This window comes from Tachysurus vachellii, chromosome 22, assembly GCF_030014155.1.
Source record: "Tachysurus vachellii isolate PV-2020 chromosome 22, HZAU_Pvac_v1, whole genome shotgun sequence".
NCBI lineage: Eukaryota > Metazoa > Chordata > Actinopteri > Siluriformes > Bagridae > Tachysurus > Tachysurus vachellii.
The window spans coordinates 8,176,807-8,202,802 of NC_083481.1; the positions used below are offsets into that span (position 1 = coordinate 8,176,807).

Sequence of the window (25,996 nt, forward strand, 5' to 3'; positions counted from 1 at the left end):
ATCAATGGCCTTTTTATAATATTCGGTAATCAGTTCCTCCAGGATCTCGAGATCTTAGAAACTAACGCAAAAGCAAGCAACCTCTGTGACATTCAGAGGAACTCAGTTTTGCAATTTACTTCTGATTCTCCACAAATTTGGTCCAAGACATTTAACCAAATCACTCTTTCATTCTGGTGCATCAAAAATGAGTATGGCTACCATAGAAAGTAATTACTGTACATACGAGTCTTTACTGATAGGAGTGTAAAAGTAGAATCGCTATACTTGCAATTTTGCCAATTTAAGTAGATGTGAGTTCTCACACACACACACACACACACACACACACACACACACACACACACACACACACACACACACACACACACACACACACACACACACACACACACACACACACACACACACACACACACACACACACACACACAGGAATGCATAATTGAGACTGACAAAAAAAAAAATCAAACATTCACACAGTAATGGACACATTTGCATTAAACACATTTATTTATTTAAAAAAAAAAAATCGAAAAGTGCATGCTGGGTTCCTAATGTCCAAGGCAAATGGCATAAAATCAAATCCACTGACGTGTGACATCCTGTAAACATTTCTATTTGAGTAAACCAATAGAGAACCTGTACAATCCAAAATAACTGCTCAGTAAGCCAAAATACTTTAAAAACAAACATATGAAACCATTCAGTAATTAAAATCAGTTAGGAACTGACATTTTATGCCACTTCTAATAAAATACAACATTTAATAACACAGTTCTCTTCAGTTATTTACACTTGGTAGATTGTACACAGCAGCAGATAAATAAGATATAAGCAAAGGGGAGAAGAAGAGCGAAGTACAAAGCCTGATAAAGAAAAGAAAATATTACACTCTTGTGGATTCTGCACAAATTCCCATGATGCTTTGTGTTGAAAGAGTTCAGTATGACTTTTACAAAGTGTGCGTGTGCGTGTGTGTGTGTGTGTGTGTGTGTGTGTGTGTGTGCACACGTGTGTGTAATCTGGGAGGATTTTTCTTTCCTTCCTTTGTCCTACGTGATGATAACTATATCCAATGTTTAGCTCCAGCTTTTCTTTAGCTTTAGTTTTCCTTTTGAAGGTTTACTGGTTCAGCTTAATTTGCAGGTCTAGTAAACAGATTGAGAAAATCTGGGGGGGAAAAATGAACACAAATGTGCTCAGATTGTCAGAAATTGTTTTGTGCTTAATATTAGTTAATACAATCTTTTTAGGTAGTTTGGCTAGGTAGTTGTTCTAGTTTTATCTGGCTAAATTGCTAGCTTCTAACGTGTAAGCCATTAATGGTCATTAGATAAAATTAATCTTTGCCCTCTCCAATTCGTGCTCACAAACCCCACCCTCAAGTCTCAGGGGACCAATAACGGGGGCATCCAGGCACAAAGAAAATCCCAACCAGTGAGTTAATGAAGTACATCCGAAACGCAATGTCTGCTAAAGTTGCTTATCAGTGGTCTGATTAAGCAGGACCTATAAATGATACGGAATTTTAGGCTCCAGTCTCTGGAATAAAACAGAATTTGTATCTGTGTATAAATTTGGATATTAATAATGCTGCTATAAATTAATTTTCCATAAACAACTATGTTAACCAATACTGTCATTATCATTATTTATACTACAACCTGGCCTCAAAACTTCAGAAAGAAAACTAAAGCTGAGACACAAACTGAAGCTGGAAACTAGCCCAATCACCTTTTACGACTTTAAGACAAGTCTTTCTAGACTTGATTTTCTGTTACCTTTTGGTCTCTGTTAGCCCGTGAGCTCTAGCGGAAGTTCCCGGCTGCACAGCGTTTCCCACTGTCGAGCCAAGAGTGAGATCAGTCTTTCCCTGCTGTCTGCTCCGGGCACAAAAATACACCACTGCACTTCGCTCTCAGCTCCATCACCACCCTGCATCCGTTTACGCTCCTTCTCATCTGAGAAATGGTCCATGGTGAGATGGCACAGCAGATCAGGTCCAGGCACATCGTCAAAGACCAATGTGAGTGCCTGGGGGTATGGTTGGTATCCCATGAGCACACGGTCCAGGTCTCGTATCCTGCGGGCGTCCGTGAGTCTGTACTTGTCCCTCTGAGGCGGCTCTTTGGCAAACTGGGGCAATGGGTAGCTGATGTAGTCCTCATCCAGTAGGAAGACATGCGTGCTACTCAGAACGAGGCTTTTCGGCTGTAGTTTGGCCCTCTCACACAAACCGTTCTGCACCTGGAACACCAGGGCGTAAAAGAGAACGTTAAACGAGTGTGGAGGTCCCTGAGGGCCCTTCCTCTCTGCTGCAATGAAGGTCAAGTCACCAATCTCCTCCTCACTTGGGTAGATAAACTTCACCCTGCTTGAGTGCACCAGCTCGTAGTTCTCCATTTTGCCTGTTTTGGATGAAAGGCAAAAAAAAATAAAAAATTCAGTCCATATGGTGCGTATTTGACATGAACAAAAAAAAAGATGTCCGACGAGTCACATCAAAATGAAGTGTCCTGACCCACACCCTCATTGCTGGGTACCACATGCTGTGGCTTTGCTTCATTTAGATGATTTATAGAAAAAATCTGAACTTTATTGGGTTGCTTGACTGGCATTGCTTTGATAATCGTTGCTACATTTCCTGCTGCTTTGAACTGCCAAGTCGGTTTAAAAAGAAATGGCTTTCTGGCTGTCATCATATCACATCACATCACATCACAGCCAAAGTAAAGTTAGGATATTACAAACAAGCCAATTGCAGTGAATTGAAACTCCTTTAGGATATCTTCATTCAGTTCTCGCTTTTTCAGCGTTAAAGCTTCTGGACAATGGCGAGAGTGACATTACTTCGGGTCATTGCGTAATTTAGGGTTGAGTCTCTGAGGGTGTTGGTGCTGATACAGGCAGAATTCTTTTTTTTTTTTATTTCACAATGCTTGTATTTACAAAGCTGAACATGGATTAAATAAAATCGAATATTTTTTTTCATAATGTGTCCTGATGTAAATTTTCCTTTATACCTTACTTTTGATCTCTGCAACTAATCCAACTAAAGATTATTTGTTAATTGTTTGCTTTCGGTTGGGAACAAAAAAGATCAAATGTTTGAATGCCAAAATGACACAGTCTGGATTTTTTTGTTTGTTTGTTTTTTATGTCTAGGCAGATACAGCTGATGCTCAGCCACTGGTTACGAATTTAGAAGCTGAACATAACCCCTTATCTGACCAATCATCCACAGACAAAATTAGGAAGCAAAAGTGAAACAAACCAAATATTTTTCAATAAGTTGGACCATGTTGTGGGAGAAAACATTCCTACATGCTTATCTATCACTTAGCACTGTTAACATGTTGGTGCCAACAATCAGGGATATATGTAACACTATGTTATTTGGATTCATGACATTAGTTTCATAAAGAACACCGTAGCGAGAATTTATACAAGGTTGACCATATTGATTATCCTACCTGTGCTCTTCTTGCCAAACTCTGTGTAGAAGTCTTGGTCTGAGGGCTCTGGGGAGGGCGCCGTCTCCAGTAAAGACAACACACTCATCAGCTGCTGGAGAAAGTGGTGCGTGCTGTAGCTGTCTCTGGTCAGGCATGAGATGATGTGCTCTGGAGAGGGCCCTTTATAGAGGAATACAATATATTGAAAATGAATTGAAAAGAACATTTAATGTTTAATGTCAGGTGTCATCTTTTTAGGTACAAACTTTTCAACTGATTGGTTTGTACATATTGTTTGATTTTTGCACCACATTCAAAAATATAATTCTTTAAATATCTGGACGCTATCTTGAAGTAGGTCTGATTAAAATTCTGACTGAAATAAATGCCCCGGTATAAATATTAGGCTATAGCCATGATGCATTTACATTTTACAGCATTTCCAGAGTGACGTACAAAAGTGTTTTTAAGTCTCTATTGTTGAATACATTAATTCTGGCTCACTGGGTTACAGACTTAAGATACCATGAGCACACACTAAATCTCTGTTTAATTTTTATTTGTTTATCTTTTTATTTTTGCTAGCTTCTCAGCTATACTCAGCTGTCTGGACCCAGAACAGAAAAGATGCATGTACACATCAGTCATAATGGCCCAAAGTGGGTAGGTCCACCTCGTGCTTCCTAAACAATTCTGACTTGAGGTATGAACTCCCCAAGACCTCTGAAGGTGTGCTGCATTATCTCGCACCAACACATTAGCAGAAGAACTTTTAAGTCCTGTAAATTGCAAGAAATTTGTATAGCAATAATCAAATGTTACTCACTTCACCTGTCAGTGGTTTTAATGTTATGGCTGATCTGTGTACAGTCAAAATGGAAGCAGAAGTGAATTGTTCAATTTAAGCATATGCTTCATCTCCCAGGATTTGCAAGCCCAAAGCCATACTTCATACCTTAAGAAGATGGTCTTAAATTGCAACAAATATGATTTGTCATACTTGGCATATATTAACGTGGGCTGGACGGTAGGTCAGTGTCAATACATCCTGATGTGCTTATCTGAGAGCATCAACAGTATCCGAATATGATTATTATTTGCATTACAAAGAAGCAGATTAAATATGTACTTGGACTAATTTACAATTTTGTCCCTTTTCCTTGTTCCTCTTAGGCCCATTAAATATGTTCCAAGAGCGGCTAGATGCTTTACTTTGTGTATCACTACACTGTGTTTGCCATGTAAAATTCCACTTCCTAGTTTAAAACAGTTACTACAGTAAATATAGCACTTCATCAGCAGCAAATGATCATTTTCAGGAATGTAAATTTTGAACTGAATATGAGCTTGTAGGTTGACGATGAAAAGAAAGAAGGCAAGTTAGGGCAATTAACATGAGCTAGTTTCTGTGGTATATATTTCCATTAGTGGAGCAAAAATGAAAAGATTTGGCCATGTTGTGTCTAAAATGCAACTAACTCTATGGTAATTTCTTGCTTCTAGAATTACGATTATAAAAGTAAACTCCTGACAAAAAATATTTTCCTATTACATCACATCCTGTACTGATTTATTACTTACATATTGTCCACTGCTCATCTCTACTCACCTACCACTCTGAAGTACTGGTCAAACAGTCCGACGTTCACACTCTGCAGCTCATTCAGCTTCATAGCAAAGCAAAAAGAGATGAGAAACTCTGTGTCCTTGTGGTCTGACGGGTGCCAGCTCCACATCACTGTATGGCAAAATGGTTTTGTTGTCATTTCTGTGTTGATTAGTCAAATTAAATTGCTTGCAAATTAACTGGAAACTAGGAATAAACCACGATGGAGACACTGATACAGAAGTGTATTTTAAGGAAACTAGGATTACCATCATCAGAGACTTGAATCAAATTGCATCAACTCATTAAGAAACTGAAAGACTAGCTTCTAAATCCACTTATGTGGCTTCTTTTAAAGAATCATACACTTTATGTCTAGAAACAGATCGTCATTAAGCGGCCATTATGCAGCCACAAGTAATTTGTGCCATTTGGTTTGTATATCTATCTATTACTATCTATAACTAATATAAAACCTGAGACATTTTATTTAACAATTAAACTGTCTAAAAAGGGTATTAATGAGGCATAGCCAGTGTGTAGTGATTTATGTGTGCACTTTACACGATGCTTAGTCACTCTTACTTGGCAGCGTTAGCCAGATACCAAAAAAAGGACAAATGTAGATAACGTGGAAACTCACAAGCTTGATCACTGAGTGTGGACGCAACATCATCCAGGATAAAGTAAACAGCTTTGGTGGACAGCATAACGCAGGCAGTCACCTCCACATCAGGGGATTTGTAGAAGAGCACAGATGTCCACAGGATGTGCTTCAGCTCTTCATTCTCTACCTAGCAGAACAAACAGAACACTCAGACCTTTTGTTTATTTTGCCTTGTAGCTGGTGTGATGTCCAAAAAAATGTCTTTTATTAAAATTAGATATTTATAAATGTATATTTATTGAATTTTTTATTTTAAATAGCAACTGTTCTTTAAATTTAATAAACAATGTTCTTTAAATCAAATAATAAACATTAAAAGTTAACGAATGCCCAAACTGAAACCTGGTTTGCTTTCAGTAATACACTTATGTATACCTCTGCGATGTTGTCATGGAAGAAGATTATAACCTCCTCGCCTCTCAGTGAGGAGAGGTGACGCAGAGCTAGAGACAGAGAGAGGTGGGACGGACACTGGTTTTCATCCGAGAGCTGCTGGATAAGTGAGTCTCCAGGGTTGAGCAGAGACAGGGTTAAATGGGGTTTCTTCGTGTCCTGAGAAACCCTTCAAATAATAATAAGCTTGTTTAGACCAGAAAGGTTTGGACCAAACATTGTAATGTAGACACACAACAAGAATTTACATTAATCATTCTCACTTTAATCATACTAATGTATGTTCAGATTTGTATAACAATGTTACAGGAAAGGAGGAAATTAATATATTCAATCTATAAAATGTATTATAAACAAAAGTAACGTGGTGATTTGTTTTAAACAGCACCGTAGCCTAAATGTCCTGGCTGCCACCATTTCTTATTACCTTACATGTTCACAATGTAAACTTCTGCTTAAACAGAATCAACAGATCTTTTATAAATGGAAATTTATCTTCAAGCCAATTTTCTACTTTACGCTGCTGGGGATATTTACAAGAATTATAATGAAACAAGTTTTTTTCACTACCTTTTTTCCTGGGTAGCTTTGCTAGGCGTTGTGCTGTTCACTCGCTGGTGGCGTTTACTCTTCCGTAGCAACGCGATGGTCTTGATGTCTTGAAGGCTGGCACGAAACTGAGCAAACTGCTTCAGAAATAGAAACTTGTCATGAGGAAGAGTGAAAATAGCAGCTAGGTGCTCATGACCTGCCATAAGCTCTAAAACATGGCCATGACAAAATCGATGGTTGACTGAACAGCTTTGACCGGTTTGACTTTGCTTGGGGTTCAGCAATGTAGATGCAAGTGGAATTCTGGTTAATTTGGTGCAAGATCGTATGCAATTTCCATTGGGTTTTGATGACATGGCTACAAAATCAACCTTGAGTACACAGAGATGTCGTGTTGTGAGGAACAGAAGTAATGGGATGGAGGTCTGGCTTTCGTAGAATAGAGATAAAATGTCAGAAGGAACAGAACTGTTTTGACTTCTTTGAGCCAATGAGGCATGGTCCAGAACATGAGCTATGTATCCACTTTTCACTCCGCCATCGTTGTCTTCAATTTCCCAAGAATTTAGAAACTGCTGAATAAATGCCTGGACATGAGACTGTCCACAGATATGTTCACTTTTAGTACTATCTAGAAGCAAGTTCACATGAGAGTGGATCTCTTTCAGATTTTGTCCATCTGAGAAGAAGTACCATCGTGTGGCACTGGACTTCATCCTTAAGGAGATGCAAGTGTCTGGAATGTCAAACCAAAATGCCTCCATGTCTGAATATGGCAGCTTCAGTGCAACTTTAATACAGTCCATTAGCTCCTCCAAGTTATGTGGAGTCTCTGTAGACCATGTCTGAAAAACCACCAATGCTTTATCCGTTGCAGCCAAACAGCACGGCATCTGATTCAAACCTCCATCTTGGCTAACAGTGATGCAGTGAGTCCAGACTATCAGATTAATTTGAACATTTGAGCTATCAACATTCTCAGATTCATTGTCCTGAATTGTGGAGGAGGAAGAGCAGCCCATGATCTCATCATCGTGATCTGGGCCCATCTCAAAGTAACTGCCCCCAGAGTCAGGGCTGCCCTGCTCAGTCACATCCACAGTGGAGGTCTTGCATTCGGTGGATGTTTTACTCTGCATATCTGTTTGACAGATCAAATTGGAAAGTCGAGTAATAAAGTCCAAGTTGGTGGTGGTGTAGGACAAATAACAGAGGGGTAGTACTGGTGTGGAGCATCTGTTGGTGCATGATTCATAGTTTTCTTGACAGTAAAAGCAGCTGAAAGGCAAAAAAGTTTGTGTAAATTCACAATTGAAGATACGCAAACAAGCACTAATACAATATTTTTGTGACATTAAGTTGCTTCACTAAATTCTGGTATGGTAGTAAACTGTACCCTTTCTTTGAACTTGGAAGTTTGTTTGCCCAATCAATGCTGTCCTTTACAGTGCCTTGCAAAAGTATTCACACCCACTGAACTTTTCTACATTTTGACATGTTACAACAACAAAGAAAAATGTATTTTATTGGGATTTTATGAAATAGACGGAAAGAAAGTGGCACATGATTGTGAAGGGGAATGAAAATTATAAATGGTGTCCAATTTTTTTTTTTAAATAAATATCTGAAAAGTGTGGTGTGCATTTGTATTCAGCCCCCTTTACTCTGATACCCCTAACTAAAATCCAGTGAAACCAACTGCCTTCAGAAGTCAGTTAGTGCCTAATTAGTAAATAGAGTGCACCAGTGTGTCATTTAATCTCACAATAAATACAGCTGTTCTGTGAAGCCCTCAGAAGTGTGTTAGAGAACATTAGTGAACAAACAGCATCATAAAGACCAAAGAACACACCAGACAGGTCAGGGATAAAGTTGTGGAGAGGTTTAAAGCAGGGTTAGCTTATAAATTAATATCCCAAGCCTTGAACATCTCAGGGAGCACTGTATAATCCATCATCTGGAAATGGAAAGAGTATGGCACAACTGCAAGCCTACCAAAACATGGCCGTCCACCTAAACTGACAGGCCGTGCAAGGAGAGCATTAATCACAGAAGCAACCAAGAGGCCCATGGTAACTCTGGAGGAGCTGCAGAGATCCACAGATCAGGTGGGAGAATCTGTCCACAGGACAACTATTAATCGTGCAGTCCACAAATCTGGTCTTTATGGAAGAGTGGCAAGAAGAAAGCCATTGTTGAAAGAAAGCCATAAGAAATCTCGTTTGCGACAAGCCATGTGGGAGACACAGCAAGCACGTGGAAGAAGGTGCTCTGGTCAGATGAGACCAAAAATTTTTTTGCCAAAATTCAAAACGTTATGTGTAGTGGAAACCTAACACTGCACATCACACTGAACACATCATCTCCACCGTGAAACATGGTGGTGGCAGCATCATGTTGTGGGGATGCTTTTCTTCAGCAGGGACAGGGAAGCTGGTCAGAGTTGATGGGAAGATGGGTGGAGCCAAATACAGGGCAATCTTAGATGAAAACCTCTGAGTCTGCAAAAGACTTGAGACTGGGGCAGAGGTTCACCTTCCAGCAAGAAAATGACCCTAAACATACAGCCAGAGCTACAATGGAGTGGTTTAGATCAAAGCATATTCATGTGTTAGAATGGCCCAGTCAAATTAACCTACCATGCATGTCTTTGGACCGGGGGAGGAAACCGGAGTACCCGGAGGAAACCCCTGAGGCACGGGGAGAACATGCAAACTCCACACACACAAGGTGGAGGCGGGAATCAAACCCCCAACCCTGGAGGTGTGAGGCGAACGTGCTAACCACTAAGCCACCGTGCCCCCCTATAGAGCCATCAACATTTTATTATTAAGTTAATGATAAGTTCATGTTTTCCACAAACTACTGTCAAAACACTTAGAAATGGTCAAATGATAAATAGTGTAAGAAATAAGCGGAGAATGATGAGCCAAAACAAGGCAAATTGCAAGTTAATAAAAAAGCCAGTAGGTTGACTTAACCCAATAATATCTGCAAGTCTAAAACACCACATGGTTGCATGGAAAATTAACAAATCAATCAACCAACTAAACATGAAAATGGCATTTTAATTCACTGTGTACTGTGATGTGTATTTCCTTCAATGGATACAGCAACAGCAATCCTACCAGTTCAAAGCCTTTCTACGTTCTCTTATCTCTTTACAGCATATTGTACTGCTGCTATAATTCATGTTTAAAATTTGCATAATGAAGCAGCTTTAAAACTAAAAAGACTTGTTCATATGGTACTATTGAAGTTTGTTTAGAGGCTTATGATGGTTATTATATATTAAATTTCCCATTAAGATTGTCAAGCATTGTGTGTTTAAAATTGGAATCAACAATACTCATGTTTTGGTTGTGTGTTTTGTACATACAATAAGTTTCTATTTAATAGTTTTACCACTGGGGTGGGCGGTGATACCTGAATATATTCCTGTGATTTACAATATGTAGTACAGTTGGAGATTTGCAAAACAGTAATGTCATTTATTACTATACAGATCAGTTTTACGAAATTGAGAGGGAGATTTCAGTTCCTAATAAGTTAGAGAGTAAAGACGCATAGAAAAACTCCCTAAAAAGAAATGAGGAAGAACTCAAAAGGTTAACTCTTCTAGGTGATTCAGTATAGTCAGATTATAAATCATTACATAGACATATAGACAGAATGTAAACAGTACGATATGTTGACAGAACAGGGGATGTTCAGTATGACCATTAATTGTATGTTTCTAAAGTTATTGATGAAACCATTAAAAGGACCATGTCCACTGTACGGTCGTGAAAGTTTGAGTATGATAACTAACAGTATTTCTCTCGATTTTGCCAATTCCCACCCACTCCCTAATCCTCCTCCATCACCCATCAGCTCAATCTAAAGCACCCAAGAGAGGAAGGGGTGAGGCAATTTCAGCCTGGGAGAGTTTATATCAGTATACAAGGCATCAAAATACTAAAGATGAGATCAGCTTATAAAGGTTTACAAATGGAAACTCCGTTAGCCTTTATATGTTCATGGTTTGATATCAAACGTTTGATATCAATACGTTTGTAGGCAAGTACTCATGTATACACGTTACCTCTTTTCATTACTATTAAAGCTTCAGAAGCAGTGGTGTTGATGCCTGTTTACATGCACAGCGTTATTATCTGATTTACACACAATTCAATAGGTCATGAAAACAAAAGGGGTAATCCCTCATGGGATTGCTTCTGGAACAACAGTTTTAAAAGTTAAAATTTGGCAACCATAAATATTCTTCAGTGGAATTTAATGGCAGGTCATAGAGGAGCAGAATCTGATTATTATGAGATTACACACGTTTGTGCTAACTGAAGTATTGCCGATTGGTGACGTGTTTTTGAGACCCGTCCATATGAAACTGTCAAACAAAGCAAAGCCAAAAATTAAAACAAAAACTGACCCAAAACTTTCATGCCTCTGCTCAGAATTGATCTCTGATGATGAACAGGTAGTAAGTTGAGTTTTAACCTGTAATGAACCAAACATGGAGAAAAATTAGTTCAAAAATTTCATCGAAAATAAATCTAACACACATAATACGCTGTACTGCTGAAGTGTTGGGCAAAAAGCTTACAATGATCCACAATGTTTTCGTTGATAGAGAGAATTAAACTGCAATGCCATTGTCTTATAGTTGAGATATGGTTGATTGAAGTCTGATAGGATCTGTGTACTGTGTAGCTTTGTACAGTGCACAGTTCAACTAAAACTTTCCAACACAGTGATTTCAAAATTGTGCCCTGGACCAAACAAGTAGTCTGTGTGCCTGAGTCATGAAACTTTCATGTCAGGGCTATTTGTATTTTTATTTGTAGCTGTCCAGTGGATTAGAAAAAGACTAAGAGAAAGAAAACAAAACCCTACTTCCTAGTGTCTAATAGAAAACATAAGTGTGGTGTATGTTTAAACATAGCATTGGTGCAAGAGACCTCAACGCTGTAACTATAGTACACTAGTGTGCACAGATAACAGATCTTTTCAGAATAAGGAATGTGCATGTATGTGAAAATAATAAAACCAAGCAAAATTAAGTGCAAGAAAAAGCTTGCTTTCCTGCTTCTAGCACATTAGTTACTAGACAGTTAAATATCTAAATGTTAGCCGGGATTAATAATATTAATATTTTTATATTATTAATAATAATAATAATATTTGCTGAAACTTTCGTTAACGTCTTTCTGTCATGATCGACGTGCTACATTAGAAACTTTATCAAGAGAGGATACAAAATATGGCTACATACTCCGTATTAATGGACTTAACTAACAGTATGTTTGCTTCCACCTTTCAGCTCACTCACTTAAGTTTCTGTGCAAAGCAAACATGGGACTAAGCAGCACACTTACCCATCTGTCCACAGTTGTGTGTTAAACCATAACCAAAACTAAACGATATACAAACACTTTTTGTGATGATAGTATAATTCAAGAAACAGAGGAGTTTCAGGATTATAAAAAAAATATTATAAAAAACGTGATTAAAATTCAGTTAAATTACAATTTCAAACAATGTACAATTGTTAGACTGGTAATTCTACTAACCTGAGGTACAAGCTCACAGGTTGTGGGGTAGTTATTACAGCATCGTTGGGTAAGTGTAGAATCCACATGAGTCAATATCTCTTTGGTAAGAAAGGCGTCATCTTTGCAGGCTATTTCTGGAAATAGACAGCAGGGCTTTATATTTAGCCAACAGAGGGGGAGAACTAAATAAATATCACAGCGAGTCAATTGCATGGCTAGAGGTAAAACGCAGCTTGTCAGAGATGCTCAGAAGAAAATAAGCAAGCAATGCAAGTTCATATAATCAGTACATTTAAAGAAGGCAGTGTCAAAGTAAGTGTGAATGCAAAACAAGTGTGTTCATAACTGCGTTTTTCCCATAAGTAAATGCTCTGCTGGAATTTATACATGTAGCAGTTTAGCAAGAAAATAAGTCATTTAGCATTCAAACACAAATAAGTAGCAATAGTATAGTTGTTGCAAGGGAGTTTCTGTTCAAGCTTTTTATCCAGATATAGCATACCACCACCACTAAATGCCAAATCACCTGAAGAAAGGAGGATTGCAAATTATCCATCATTGGCCTTGGAACTGCTGGAGGGGAAAAATGCATAATAGGATCCATTTGAGCAATTTTGTGAAAATATTAATTTTAATAAATTTACAACAGCAAATCTCAGTCATTTTTTGAGTATCATTTCACTTTCCTTATTTAATATACTTTAAACCACAGCACTGCTGAATTATGGATCAATATTTCTCTCTGTTGATGTGCTGTGTTTTAATTTATTTTTCATTACCATTGGGCCTAATGAATTATTTATTGGTCAAATTCTGCTGAATTTGGCACCAAAAATAGTAGGAAACAAAAAAAAAAAGAAATGAAAGATTGGCCAATTTCCTAATCTTTATTTTAGTATTAGACTTTTGCAACAGAGACATTACAGATGCATACAATATACAAAGGAACCACAATTGTTAAGCAATGCCTTTTTTGTGGGTGTGAACATAAAACCTACACTGGTGCAATCCAAAGAAAAAAAATATGTTGTTAAGCTGCAATACCAGATCAAGCCAGAAGAGGGCCACATGACAAAGTATCATTCTGTACTGTTACTCAGGGAAATATCAAGAAGCTCATTATTCAGTCATTGTTGTCTGGTTGGAACATTTAGTCTGTTAAAAATGTATAATTTACAATGTAAAACCTCAAGACACACCTACTAAGCACTGGGCCCTTCATTAACCCTGTTGGAGCAAAAAGCAACAGACCAGCAATGACAAAAAAATCATTAAATAGCGTCTTTGATGGACATCATTTTTACACGGTGGCTTCTTTCTTCAGGCGATTTGACATTTAATCACAGCAGTCAGTACCTTCTCGTAGGATGCCTTATAAAACTTTAACTACCACTTCACGTTAAAGACAGTCGTTTCTTTATTATTGCAATGAACCTAACGTTGCTAACAAGTAAGGCAAACTTATAGCCTTATAGCCTACCACAGATGCCTGGATAATCACATGATAAGTAAACTTGATGTAAATTGAGCCCCTTTATGCTGTGCTGATACATACATGATTACCTTGGCTGGAGCTGGCACAGTGGAGTGGAGAAGAAGAAGAAGAAGATGAAGATGAAGAAGAAGAGGAAGACTGTGGGGCAGTGACTGAGCTGGAGGATGAGGGATTTAGCCCTGCATCAGTCAGTCTGGGCACATCACTAATCTGACCAAGAGAACAAAACAGTGCTTTTAGGAACTGTGAAATATACTGGTTTAGCCTTGCTCTAAATATGTAGTTACAGTGAATCACATTATATGAATGAATTGTTTGGATAACGGTGTTATTTATTTAGTGTCGGGCTCAAGCTTGAATTTTTATTTCTGTACATTAGTATAAACATATCCTGGTGTCTAGGCTTGTGCTTTCAAGATGACAATTTTGTCATCCCTACATGATATTATACTGCCAAAATGTTCACGGAGATTCATATCAATTCTATTTTATTACTACACCTGCCAACCTTTACACATTTTCAGTAGGAGCCCTGCAGTTTAAAGACGTGGTGGTGTAGGAGAAAACAGATTAGGCATGACAGTTTTGAAAGAGGAACGTAAAACAGGGTCATATTTAAGTCATTAAATCACCTACAAAATGAAAAAGTTGATACCAAGATTATTCTGCAGAGGAACAAACTGGTTTATTCCATTCCAGCATCAAAGAATATAACGAAAATAATTCTTACTTTTTTTTCTGTGTTTGCCATTCTGTCTTTCACTTCTTTGGCTTTCTGAATGGCTTTCAGCACTTCCACAGTGTCCAATTCCTTTTCAGTGGTTACTGTGCCATCTAAGCAAACCTTCAATAACACATTCATCACTGTGGTGCTACATCAAATACAATCTCTAATAAAAACATCATTTGCAAACTAGTCATTTAAGGACAACTACTAGGATTATACTACAAACATTAAAGGGGGGGGAGACAGGTGTTCTGTTATGTTGTGTGTTATTTTTCTCATACGAAATGGGTCCTCTTGTCAAATGTAAAATTCTATTAATACCTTAATTTCATGATGAAACATTTCTATAATCAATAATTACATTTTGGGGGGAAAAAAATAAGAAGAAAGTTGGCTGAAATTTCTCATCAATAAGTTAGATATTGAGTCATACCTCTGATGCTCGGTCACAGAATTGAGCCAGAACTTTGGTTCTATAGTCAGGAATGATACACATGGGGTTGCTGGCAATGGAGAGTTTTTCCAAACAGGGCAACATTCCAATGTGCTTTATTTCATCCAACTGCAGAAAATAATAATTTGAACAAATAAATCGTATTAAATATTTTCTGCAAAATACAGCTCCCAGCCAAACAATGTATGCAACAAACTTCCCAATACCTGTGCTAATTTGTTACTGCTCAAGTCCAGATTAACAAGACAGTAAAGTTTACTGAGACCAGAAAGGGTTTCAATCTGATTTCCTGCTAAATTCAGGGTCTTGATGTTTCCCAGTTTAGTGTGAACACCCTCAAGAACAGTAAGCTTGTTATAAGACAGGTCCAGGTGCACTAGATTGTATAGATACTGCAAATAGATAGAAAAGCAAGAGCAAGAGATTGACAAAAGAAGTTCAATATAATATTCATGAAGAAACATTATAATTAGTATAATATATAATTTATTATTATATATAAAATAAACATTATAATCCATCAGCTTACCTGGAGATTTTCCACCACAGACAGGAAATTGTGCCCGAGATCAAGAAATTCGACTGAAGGAATTAATTTCTAAAATAACAAAAGGAAGATTACAAAAAATTAGGCTCTTCGACATAATCAGTAAAAGAACTGAAGCCTATGTACTATTGTTGTGGAAGTTTTGAGAAAATAGCACACAGGTAGGTAAGGGCAAGACTAAAAAGGTTCATAATTTATTTGTACTGCTGCGCAGCAGGACCCAACGTTCCTCGTGTATCATGAGAGAGGAAGAAGTCTGATCAACATGATTCAAAACACAGAATCTGAAGAAAGAAAAACATCATCTTCCGTTGGATAGATGGACAACGCCTCATCATCTCCTGATCAGGATAATCTTACCCTAACCGTGGTCTGCCTAGAGTTGTGTATGACCCAACATGTCTCCAGCTCATTCTGACCCTCTAATAATGTTATACATACAATCGCTGCTAATAACAATTTCTAGAAACAACCAACTTCCAGTCCTGCACACAGAAGATCAGAACTTCACAAACAGCTTCTTTGCAAAAAATTTCCATCACACTGGTCAGACCCAGTAAAATATGTGCTACATATTTGCCTGTCAGTTACAATGAAGGAGTTGTGGAACATGTGACCATCAGTCTCAGTGAAGAAGTTGTGCTTTATGTGCTCATCAGTCTCAGTGAAGACGTTGTGATGTATGTGCTCATCAGTCTCAGTGAAGAAGTTGTGCTTTATGTGCTCATCAGTCTCAGTGAAGACGTTGTGGTGTATGTGCCCCTCAATGAAGAAGTTGTGTTGTTTGTGACTGTCAGTGCCAGTAAAGAGGATACAATATATGCCCTTTAGTCACCGTAAAGAAGGCCTTGCATATGTGCCCGTTATGCCCCTTTTCCACCAAGGCAGTTTGAGTACTGTTCAGAGCCAAAGCCTAAATTAAAATCAGTTCAACACCCAGAGCACCGGCTCTAAACCAGGAAAAGTGGTTCTTAAATAGCACCAAAACGTTGCTGGTCTTAAGAACCGCTTGCGTCAGGGACTGGGGACGGGCCTACTGTGACCAACAAGACAAAAGAGAACATCATTAGAGCCATTTTTAAATCATTTTAAAACAGGATTCGCCACGTTTGGATGCCAATGTAGGTTCGCAAAGCCATGAGCATCAACAATAAAGCAACATCCGTCATTGTTGAAGTTGTGTTTGCAGCTGCTGCGCTAATGTTGCTGTACAACGTTGTATACAGTGATGTAACACTTGGCTCTGTGATGGCTCTCTAGCCCATGGAAAGGCAAACCGGTTCTTAGAAGGCTCGCTAGTGGAACCAACTTCGAACCAGCACTCTGAACCAGCACCAGCACAGTGGAAAAGTATGTGCTCATCAGTCCTAGTTAAAGGAGGAGCAAACTATGTGCTTTTTAGTAACGAAGTTAAGGGGTGTGGCCTCTGTCAATGTTAATCTTAGCAAATAAAAAATTCGAGGGTACAAAAAAAAGAAATTACAGATTAATTACTCTATAATTGTAGTTGTGCGTAATAACTTGCTGGCTGCTTTAAATCTTCCAACAAATATAAAATGGAACATCAATCACCTACTTATATGATCATATGATTTTTGAAGAAAAGAAAGAAAGACCTAGCAGGCACAGAATTTAAACAATTTCACCTTACCACAGACTCATCGATGCAGCAGATGTTATTGTGGCTCATGTCCAGGGTGGTGAGTATCTTCCAGGTTGGAATAACTGCCGTCACTGCACAGTCGATGTCCACGCCTTCGGGCTCCCACTGGGCAAATTCAGCAGCTTCAGGAACTAAAATTTCCTACAGAACAAAGTCACCCAAACCCAGTTCAGGATCAATACAGCAGCTGGAGTGTTAAATTGTTTTAAGAGGTTTACTTAGAGCAAATAGAAAACCTTCATGGAAGCAGCTGAACGATGAACACTGAGTGTAGCCAGGGTCGGCTTTAATGCAGGGAGTCCCATTATTTGTCCTGAACTGCAGTCATTTATCTGCAAAATAAGATCATTCATTCATTCATTCATTTTCTACCGCTTATCCGAACTACCTCGGGTCACGGGGAGCCTGTGCCTATCTCAGGCGTCATCGGGCAACAAGGCAGGATACACCCTGGATGGAGTGCCAACCCATCGCAGGGCACACACACACACTCTCATTCACTCACACAATCACACACTAGGGACAATTTTCCAGAGATGCCAATCAACCTACCATGCATGTCTTTGGACCAGGGGAGGAAACCGGAGTACCCAGAGGAAACCCCCAAGGCACGGGGAGAACATGCAAACTCCACACACACAAGGTGGAGGTGGGAATCGAACCCCGACCCTGGAGGTGTGAGGCGAACGTGCTAACCACTAAGCCACCGTGCCCCCTCAAAATAAGATCAAACATACCAAATTAATTTCTACTACAGATCTCTAGTTAAGCTTTTTAACTTGCAGAAACCATTAAGAATATGGCTAAGCTAACTGCCTAGCTACAATGCCTACTTTAGTGTTTCGTGTTCCTGGAGAAACGTTTTATAATTCCAAGGTTTTATATGTAAAAAAACGACTGAACATCCAGAAATAGTGTTTAATCCTACCGTAATCTATATAGAAATCTGAAAATTGATTTGCAGGTTAAACTGCAAAGAATACTTCTTACTCAATTCAATATGCACTCAACAACAACCAATCACTTTCCAGAAGAAATATATGTCTCTTACCTCAATCTGGAGCACCGATTTAAAGACAGAAAGGTCAAACTGTAGACTGTGTTCCTCAATATTGCTGGTGCCCACAACTCCTATAGCACCAGGGATCTGTACATGCAAACACACAACAGATCGTGTTAATACAACTGGTTATCAGTTATCCGTGAATTCAACGGGTCATCCATCATATTTGTATCCAACAGCTGTTCTTCCCTGGTCAGACCAACCTGGCACTAAATCAAATGGGTTTCTAATATGATAAATGGAAGTGCTAAATGGTAGCATTTCTGTTTCATCAGACAACATGCAGGCATGTGGTAGCCTAGTGATTAAGGTGTTGAGCTACCAATCGGAAGGTTGTGAGTTCGATCCCAGGTCCACCAAGCTGCCACTGTTGGGCCCTTGAGCAAGGCCCTTAATCCTCAATTGCTCAGTTGTATAAAAATGTAAATGTAATGTAAATCGCTATGGATGCATATACTATGAAGCTCAGCATTACAGTAAGCAATAACAACAATGGGTGTTATTTCTGCCAAAGAAAACCCTGTATATTGAATCCTATACATATGGTGATTGATGCATGCCATCACCCACAACCGCACAATGGCAAAGCAATGAGACCTTGAGATATTTGAGTCTGCAGGCAAAGTCCAGTATGTGGCCAAGATCCGCCTTGGCATCTCCATTGGCGCAGGTGGGTTTGGCCAGCTTCAGCTGTTGGGTGATGGCATACAGCTGCAGTGGACTCAGGAGAAAAACTTCACCAGCAGCTAACAACTGTTCACCTGAGGAAAGAGGAAAGCTTTAAATACAACACAAAAACACAAAAGACAATGTGTAAAAAAAAAAAAAATTGCTGTTTTGCAAATAAAGAAAGAATCTAGTGAAATATAGAATACTGCTGTTAGTATAAATGATGTTTACTGTACTATACCACTGATTAAGGTTGCTTCTTTGTGCAAGTTGCATTAATCATGTTTCATTTCAACAAATATTCTCTAGAATTTATGATTCATAACTTAATCATCGAAGACAAAGAACGCTGTCTTTGGTGCATTTGTATGAACTTGCAGAATAGCTACAGTCAACAGCCACATGTTGGAATTTGTGTCTTGGCCTGGAAAAACCTGACATGTAGATGAATTCTGGCCAAAAAGGAAGCTGGATACTTTGAACCATCGAGTTGAAAACAACAAAAAGATCACAAAGTGCAAGAAGCCAGTTTAACAAATGCAGGGGTAAATGCAGTAAATACCTAAATAATTATATTATAAAGTGAAAGTCAGACAATGCCAAAAGTTGTGCCAAATCAACGTCCATGATGAGGACGGGAATCTTTAAATGCAATTTTCACTGTTTCACTTCTGCTGGTGATCCGATATTACAATACTTTGGATTAAGACAGATATTTCAGATTTCCTGCATATAAATATATATACACAGTGTATACTTCTCACTTCACATCCTTCCTCATTCCAGATGGATGTGAAGTGAGAAGTATTTTATACTTTATATTACAATGTCCATTGCAACAGGGTCACAAGTTATTTGATGCCCAGCCTCTTTGACCTTCCTGAAGGTTTTTATTTGACAAAATATGTAAGTATGAAGCTATACCTTTGTGGAACAGATCTTCTGCCAGGGTAGCAGCAATGCCATTAATTTCCTGAAAACAAGAAAATCTTGTTATTCATCACTGTATATCACTTGTTATAAGCTATATTTATTAGTAAAACTATATTAAAGTAATAAAGGGGAAAGTACAAAGTAAACATTTCACAGTTTTTCAAGTCATAAGCTGACAGAGCACAAACACAGAACATACAAACAATGCACACATGGGGCAGTGAAGGGAATCGTACCATCAGAAGTGAGACAAACATACTAACCACTAAGCCACAAAGCACCACCCCTGCCCCATATATTAATATATTGTTTTCTGAAAGATGTAATAATAATTATAACGACAATAAACATTTGCTAAGACCACAACTTAATAAATTACTTGTATTTTTTCATTTATTCACCTTTAATATACCTCTTGATTACATTAGTCCATGTCACATGATTCTTTCGCCAGAAAGTATTTCGTTGGTCACTGATTAATAGATCAAGTAAGTAAGTGTGAGTAAAGAAGCATTGCTACATTTGGTTTACTAATCTCAATAAATACACATTTTTCCTAACAGTGGATTTACACACACATTATTGTGTTACAGTGTGTAGTTTTAAGATTCACAACCAACCAAAACAACCTTGACATTGCTACGAACTATCGGAAAGTTTCTCAGAAACCTTTGGAAAATTAGAACAAACACTTCCATGGAAATGCTTTTTTTTTTTTTTTTTTTTGTTAAATGTAAAACCTCTTGGGTCTATATTAAAAAAATGTATTTATTTTTTCTGCTTAAGAAAATGGTATCATTTACATGTTAAATGGACAGAGGGCCAGAGGGTCTTTTTCTGAATGTCATGTATTGCTGAAGGTTGGGGTCAGGCTACTTATTCCCACTGAAAATCATTTGCAATTACTGCTAATATTTATTACAGTTATGCTTTGCAATTGGATAACTAAAGCTGTTGGGGCATCAAAACTCCAAGGTAAAGAACCAAAAATATACAGTGTGGGGAAATATTTAGATGATATTTACACTTGAATACATTTCCAGTGCATGTATCCACTTCACATTTACACACGATATACATAAAAGGTTAAGTTGAAATAAAATATATATATATTTAATAGGGTAAAAAGTATTGTTATTTAAATGTATAATAAATATACATATATGTAAATATATATAAATGCTGCCCAAAAATGTTCTTGTGCAAATTGCACCTGGAGCAAATTTTATAACAGACGTTGCTATTGGTGCAACAAGCAGAAATCATGGTGAAGGTGAAGGGACCACTTAATGTTCCCAGTGACACAAGTATTAAAACACACGGAGTTAGAAAAAGCTACAGAGCCACAACAGAGACCATAAACATTCGTGTCTGTACATGGTTTGATAATATGCAGGTGGAAAGCTCACTGATCCACAACTAATCTCCCCAGTCAGGTACGCCACACAAGGTATCACAACACGCAGTCGAATAATGACAATCAAGAAAACATATACAATAAATTATATACAGTGGTGTGAAAAAGTGTTGGCCCCATCCTGATTTTTTTGCACGTTTGTCATAATTTAATGTCAAAATCAAACAATTTTAAATATTAGTCAAAGATATCACAAGTAATCACAACATGCAGTTTTTAGATGAAGGTTTTTATTATTAAGGGAAAACAAAATCCAAACCGACATGGCCCTGTGTGAAAAAGTGTTTGCCTCCCTATTAAAACACAACATAACTGTGGTTTATCCCACGAGTTTAATTTCTCCTGCCACACCCAGGCCTGATATTTAAATTTGTTTATATATAATATATATGTTTGATGATCTGAAACATTAAAAGTGTGACAAACGTGTAAAAAAGGAAGGGGGCCAACACTTTTTTCACACAACTGTATACCAATTATACATTATATTACAAACTTCAAAGAACATACTATAGTCAAAAGAAACAACAATAGAACTCTTTTTTTTAATAATTCAGCTTGGTATATTTAAAGAATGAAGAGTTGCATGTTTGAGCTAAATAACATCTAAAGAACAGTGACGTATGGAGGTGGACGCATCCTGATACGATGCTGTTTCTCTGCATGTAGTAGTTTTTTTACATACCATAAAAGGAACCATGAATGGGATCATATCCTGGGACATATTAAAGGAGAACTTAATCTTAAGAGTACAAGCTCTCTGACTAAATATGAGATGCAATATCACAGGTGTGATGTACGCAATGAGGGATAGGATTAAATCAAACCCCTGCAGAGCCTAAAAAAGCCCACAGTAAGTCATTTAGACCATAATTTTCTCAAAGGAAAAGGAAGTAGCACCTACAAATAGTGGAATTATCCCAAACTCGCATGAAAATGATGACTATTTAAAGGTTTAGTTTATTCCTATTTCACCTTCACACCACAAGTTACCACATGATGCAGCCATGTGATCTGAACAGTCTAAACAGTCTCCTCAATAATCTATACATGAAAGACATTATATACATTTGTGTATTTCTTCTCTGTTAAAATTACAGTGCTTTTAAAAAATATTCTGTTTTTGGCATTAAAATAAACAAATAAAAATGAATGGTTCAAATACATTTACTAAGTGCACTTGAAATCTAGTTGACATTAAATAAAATTTCAAAGTCTGTATAACTCAGCACATTTTGTAACTGAATGTGGAGTTTGGCCTGTGATAAAAATGCTGAATAACGAGGAATACTGTATCTGTTAAAGTGTCTACAGGTCAATAGCATTAAAATGTGCAGAAATGTCATAAACTGTCACCAATGATAAAATATGCTGATGCTGAAAATGCTGTGTTTTCTATGGCAAATGTCCAAAAACGCATTAAAGAATTAATGTATTATTTCTACATAATTATTATTTATCACTGTGGCTGTGCTATATAATTGGTCCTCCTACTATCATTGTGTTATTAGAAATCAGGATGGTTTTAAGATTAACAAAGTTTAATCTCAGAGGACTTTGTGCTTTCGGGTTTCTCTGTAAGGCTTTTTTTGTCATATTAAAGTTCAATAGTGGATTACCACGGTTATAACATGTAACAATGTATAACAGGAACTAGCTTGTCATTAACATTCATTTTAATAGGACAAAAGATACGATCTGTCATTGCTCTACACATCACCACATCATTGCTTATATTCCTAAGTGCTTGATTCCTCATATCGAATATAAATTCTTATTACATTTCCTCAACATAAAAATGACACACAACGTTTAGCATGGCGGTGCTAGTATCCTATTTTGTTATTCAACGTTAACAAATATTTGTTTGTAGCTTCTTACATACAGTAGACACCTGCCCATCCTCCCAAAAGCAACACGATGAAAGATATTTAGGAATACTCACATAGAACTGGAAGTGTAGAAAGGTGGATAAAACTTTTGGTACAGCAACAGGGAATTGGCTAAGCAGAGTTTGCAAATACACCTCCAACTCCTTCTGCCTCTTTTCCACAAGGGTTTTAGAATTTTTACCAATGATCTTCTTTGGAGGCAACAGATGTTTGTCGATCTTCTTCTCCGAAATGAGCTGGAAGACACCAGTTCAACTGTTTGATCACTAATAATCGGTTCACTTGTTACTCTCATGATTTAATGGAAAACACTTTGCCAAAGACCAGAATGTTAATTAGGGTTCAAGGAGTATTAATACTGAATATTTGCTATTTACCTGATTGAAACTTACCTTTTCATGCAGTTCATGGAAGTCACTGTATCGGTGCTTTATGGTCCACCGATGGTCCCCAACCTTCACCTCGATTACGTAAACCTAAACAGAGTCAGAAACAAAAGAAAACATGTTAGTAATTTAAAAATATCCTACTACATTTTCAGTCTGACATTACCATTCACAAAGTGAAGCCTGGTGGTGGGAGCATCATGCTGTAGAAATGCTTTCAAATATACTTGTATACTTATATTCTGTATTCTAGTAGCATAACAAATATGACAACAGGCACACAAACATCTGAGCTTGCTAGTGAATACAAGTGCTAAAATAAATAGGCTAAAATATGGTGATATTTAAGTCCTGTAAATGTCCCTGAAATGAAAGGGATGCACCGTGCTAATGAATAAATATTATATAAACAGATTTTTGTATAAAAACTGTTACAGTTAAAAAACAATTAACCCAAATATTAGTGATTTTTTTCCCCAATCATAAACCTAGGTTTTGCTGAATGAAAGTTTCAGATATTCTAACTTCAACTTGACGTTAGCTGAGTGGCTAACGCTAATTAAATTAGCTATAAAGCTACTAGAAATTGGTTAGTAAACCTGACAGCAGGGACACAACGTCCAAAACGTCCATTTTATTTAGTTTCCATTTTATTTAGTCCATTTTATTTAGTTTCGCTTCAAGTAGATAGAAAACCAAACGGAAAAAAACGACAACAAAACGAAAACAGAAGTTTAGCTAGCTGTATATTAGCCTCTTTCTGTTGCTGTTACGGGTGTCTTCAAAAAAATCTGTTTGCTAGCTTGTCAACTTAACAGTATAGTTTATTAACCTTCACCATTCTATGTATTTTTTTATATAAAGCATGAAGATGATAAATAATATTTTGCAGCCCTTGGAAATCGTTTTAAAATGACTTTGTCGTAAACAATTCGGGCTCGATCCCAAATAGCGTTTAACTCACTAGATAAGTGCACTAGCACAGTAGGGAAAATGTTGATTCTGAACACTATCTAGTGCCCTTCATACCCAGTAGGAGGTATTTGGAATACGGCCATAAAGATTGGCTAATAATACGTTCTCGTACTGTAGATGTGTCCCAGGCTCAGCGACTAAATACACTTTACCTACATTTATAGGATGCTTCTAAGCATTAAATACTTTACCGTGTAATTCTCCACTAGTTCCGATCCAACGATACAGACACTTCTTTCTGTGTTTTGCTCAGTAAACACCGCGCAGTCCATTTTCACCGGGTTAAAATTGGGCTACAGCATCGTAGAGAACCTGGAGGACGCCAACGCTCGTCTAATGCATGTAAGGGTTCATGAGCTTTGCAGAGAAAACATTCAGTCTCCCTTCATGTCTGTTGTGATTCCAGCAGATAACGGATCATTTCCTTCTTCTCTTGTAGTTTAGTGTCGAAAATGTGCAACGCAACAGCGCCGACTGTCGTACTGGAGTGCAACCGCTCGATCTGTATCAAAGTCTGAGACGAGCAGAACATTTAAAACTAGAATGTACATTTCCTGAAGAAAATGTGAATGGTGCTTGCACATGGCAAGTTCCCCTCATCGGGCTGAGTGTTTTGATATATGACATGTCCATGTTGTGCTAACTTTTTGATTTCGCTTATTTTGGGGGCGGTGCTACACGTGACATCACGTGACATCATCAAAATACACGTGAGGAAGTTCCCCTCATTGTTGTGAGTGTTTTGATATGTCACATGTCCATGTTGTAAAAAGTTTTTTGATTTTGCATATTTTGGGGGCGGGGCTGCGGCACAACCGAAAGGCCAGACGGTTAACCAATATAAAAGTTTGTTCAGAGTATCACCATAAAGGAGCTGGCCAAGTTTGGTGTAGATAGTTCGAAAGCTTGCCGAATTATAAACCTCCAAAGTTTATAATGGGAGTCTATGGAAAAAAAGCAAATTTGAGACCCGGTACCGGAAGTACCGGTACTCGGATCGCTTATAAAAGTCATAGCACACCTCTCCTCAATGAGCCGGTCGATTTGACACCTCATTCATGGGTCTAGGACAAAAGCTGCGGGACAAGTTACGCGCCGAAGTTTTGTCCGGCACAATAGTAATAATGTTGCTTTGTAAGCACCATAAACTAGATTTGTAACACTTGTGACAAAAGACAGTGCAAAAAAAAATAATACAAGACAATACACAAAAGACAATAAACAGAAACAGCGCCATACAGTAAATACTGTATGTTCAACAATATTGCGTGTGCAGAAATACTGGAATGAGCACAGTGTTTTAGCAGCAGTTTCCTGAGGTACTGTACAGGGTTGTGCAAAACAGCAAATAATCAACTGAAATGTCAGACAGAATGTGCAAATAGAGAAGTGTGCAAAAAACAGCAAGTAAAAAGATCGATATACATTGGAAGTGTGTGAATTTAATGTAGGTCTGTGCAGTCCATACAGTTGATGTGCATGTGAGTGTTGTGCTCAGTAAAGTTCAGTTATTAAGGAGTCTGATGTCTTGTGGAAAGAAACTGTTA

At 37.8% G+C, this 25,996-nt stretch overlaps 1 protein-coding gene across 6 annotated transcripts; it reads right to left on the reverse strand.

Annotated features, from left to right (window-relative positions):
- Nucleotides 1–516: 516 nt before the first annotated feature.
- Nucleotides 517–24,882, reverse strand: nisch (nischarin). Of its 6 annotated transcripts, none has more exons than XM_060858430.1 (21): nucleotides 24,641–24,882; nucleotides 23,481–23,564; nucleotides 23,142–23,324; nucleotides 19,771–19,819; nucleotides 18,775–18,938; nucleotides 18,166–18,261; nucleotides 17,351–17,446; nucleotides 17,103–17,255; nucleotides 15,434–15,502; nucleotides 15,111–15,296; nucleotides 14,884–15,012; nucleotides 14,454–14,567; nucleotides 13,792–13,933; nucleotides 12,247–12,362; nucleotides 11,106–11,173; nucleotides 6,695–7,954; nucleotides 6,107–6,293; nucleotides 5,708–5,858; nucleotides 5,068–5,196; nucleotides 3,477–3,638; nucleotides 517–2,411 (listed from the first exon to the last, which is right to left on the reverse strand). In XM_060858430.1, exons 1-21 carry the CDS (start codon nucleotides 24,719–24,721, stop codon nucleotides 1,798–1,800), a joined length of 4,233 nt encoding a protein of 1,410 aa, XP_060714413.1. In that variant the 5' UTR covers nucleotides 24,722–24,882; the 3' UTR covers nucleotides 517–1,797. The 6 variants fall into 6 exon arrangements, 2 of the variants coding, with proteins under 2 accessions (XP_060714413.1, XP_060714415.1); XR_009647606.1 differs by having other exon boundaries at nucleotides 2,274–2,411; nucleotides 5,072–5,196; XR_009647608.1 differs by lacking the exons at nucleotides 517–2,411; nucleotides 3,477–3,638; nucleotides 5,068–5,196; ... (1 more) ...; nucleotides 6,107–6,293; nucleotides 6,695–7,954 and adding an exon at nucleotides 12,755–12,798 and having other exon boundaries at nucleotides 11,153–11,173.
- Between the last annotated feature and the right edge of the window lie 1,114 nt (nucleotides 24,883–25,996).

Excerpts from the sequence above, each read along its gene's own strand:
- nisch (XM_060858430.1), bottom strand. The coding sequence starts at position 24,721 with ATGGACTGCGCGGTGTTTACTGAGCAAAACACAGAAAGAAGTGTCTGT. Across the intron at positions 18,262-18,774 it reads GCAGACTCAAATATCTCAAG|ATCCCTGGTGCTATAGGAGT; the intron begins GTCTCATTGCTT and ends TTGCATGTACAG. Across the intron at positions 12,363-13,791 it reads CTGTGCCAGCTCCAGCCAAG|AAATAGCCTGCAAAGATGAC; the intron begins GTAATCATGTAT and ends GTCTATTTCCAG.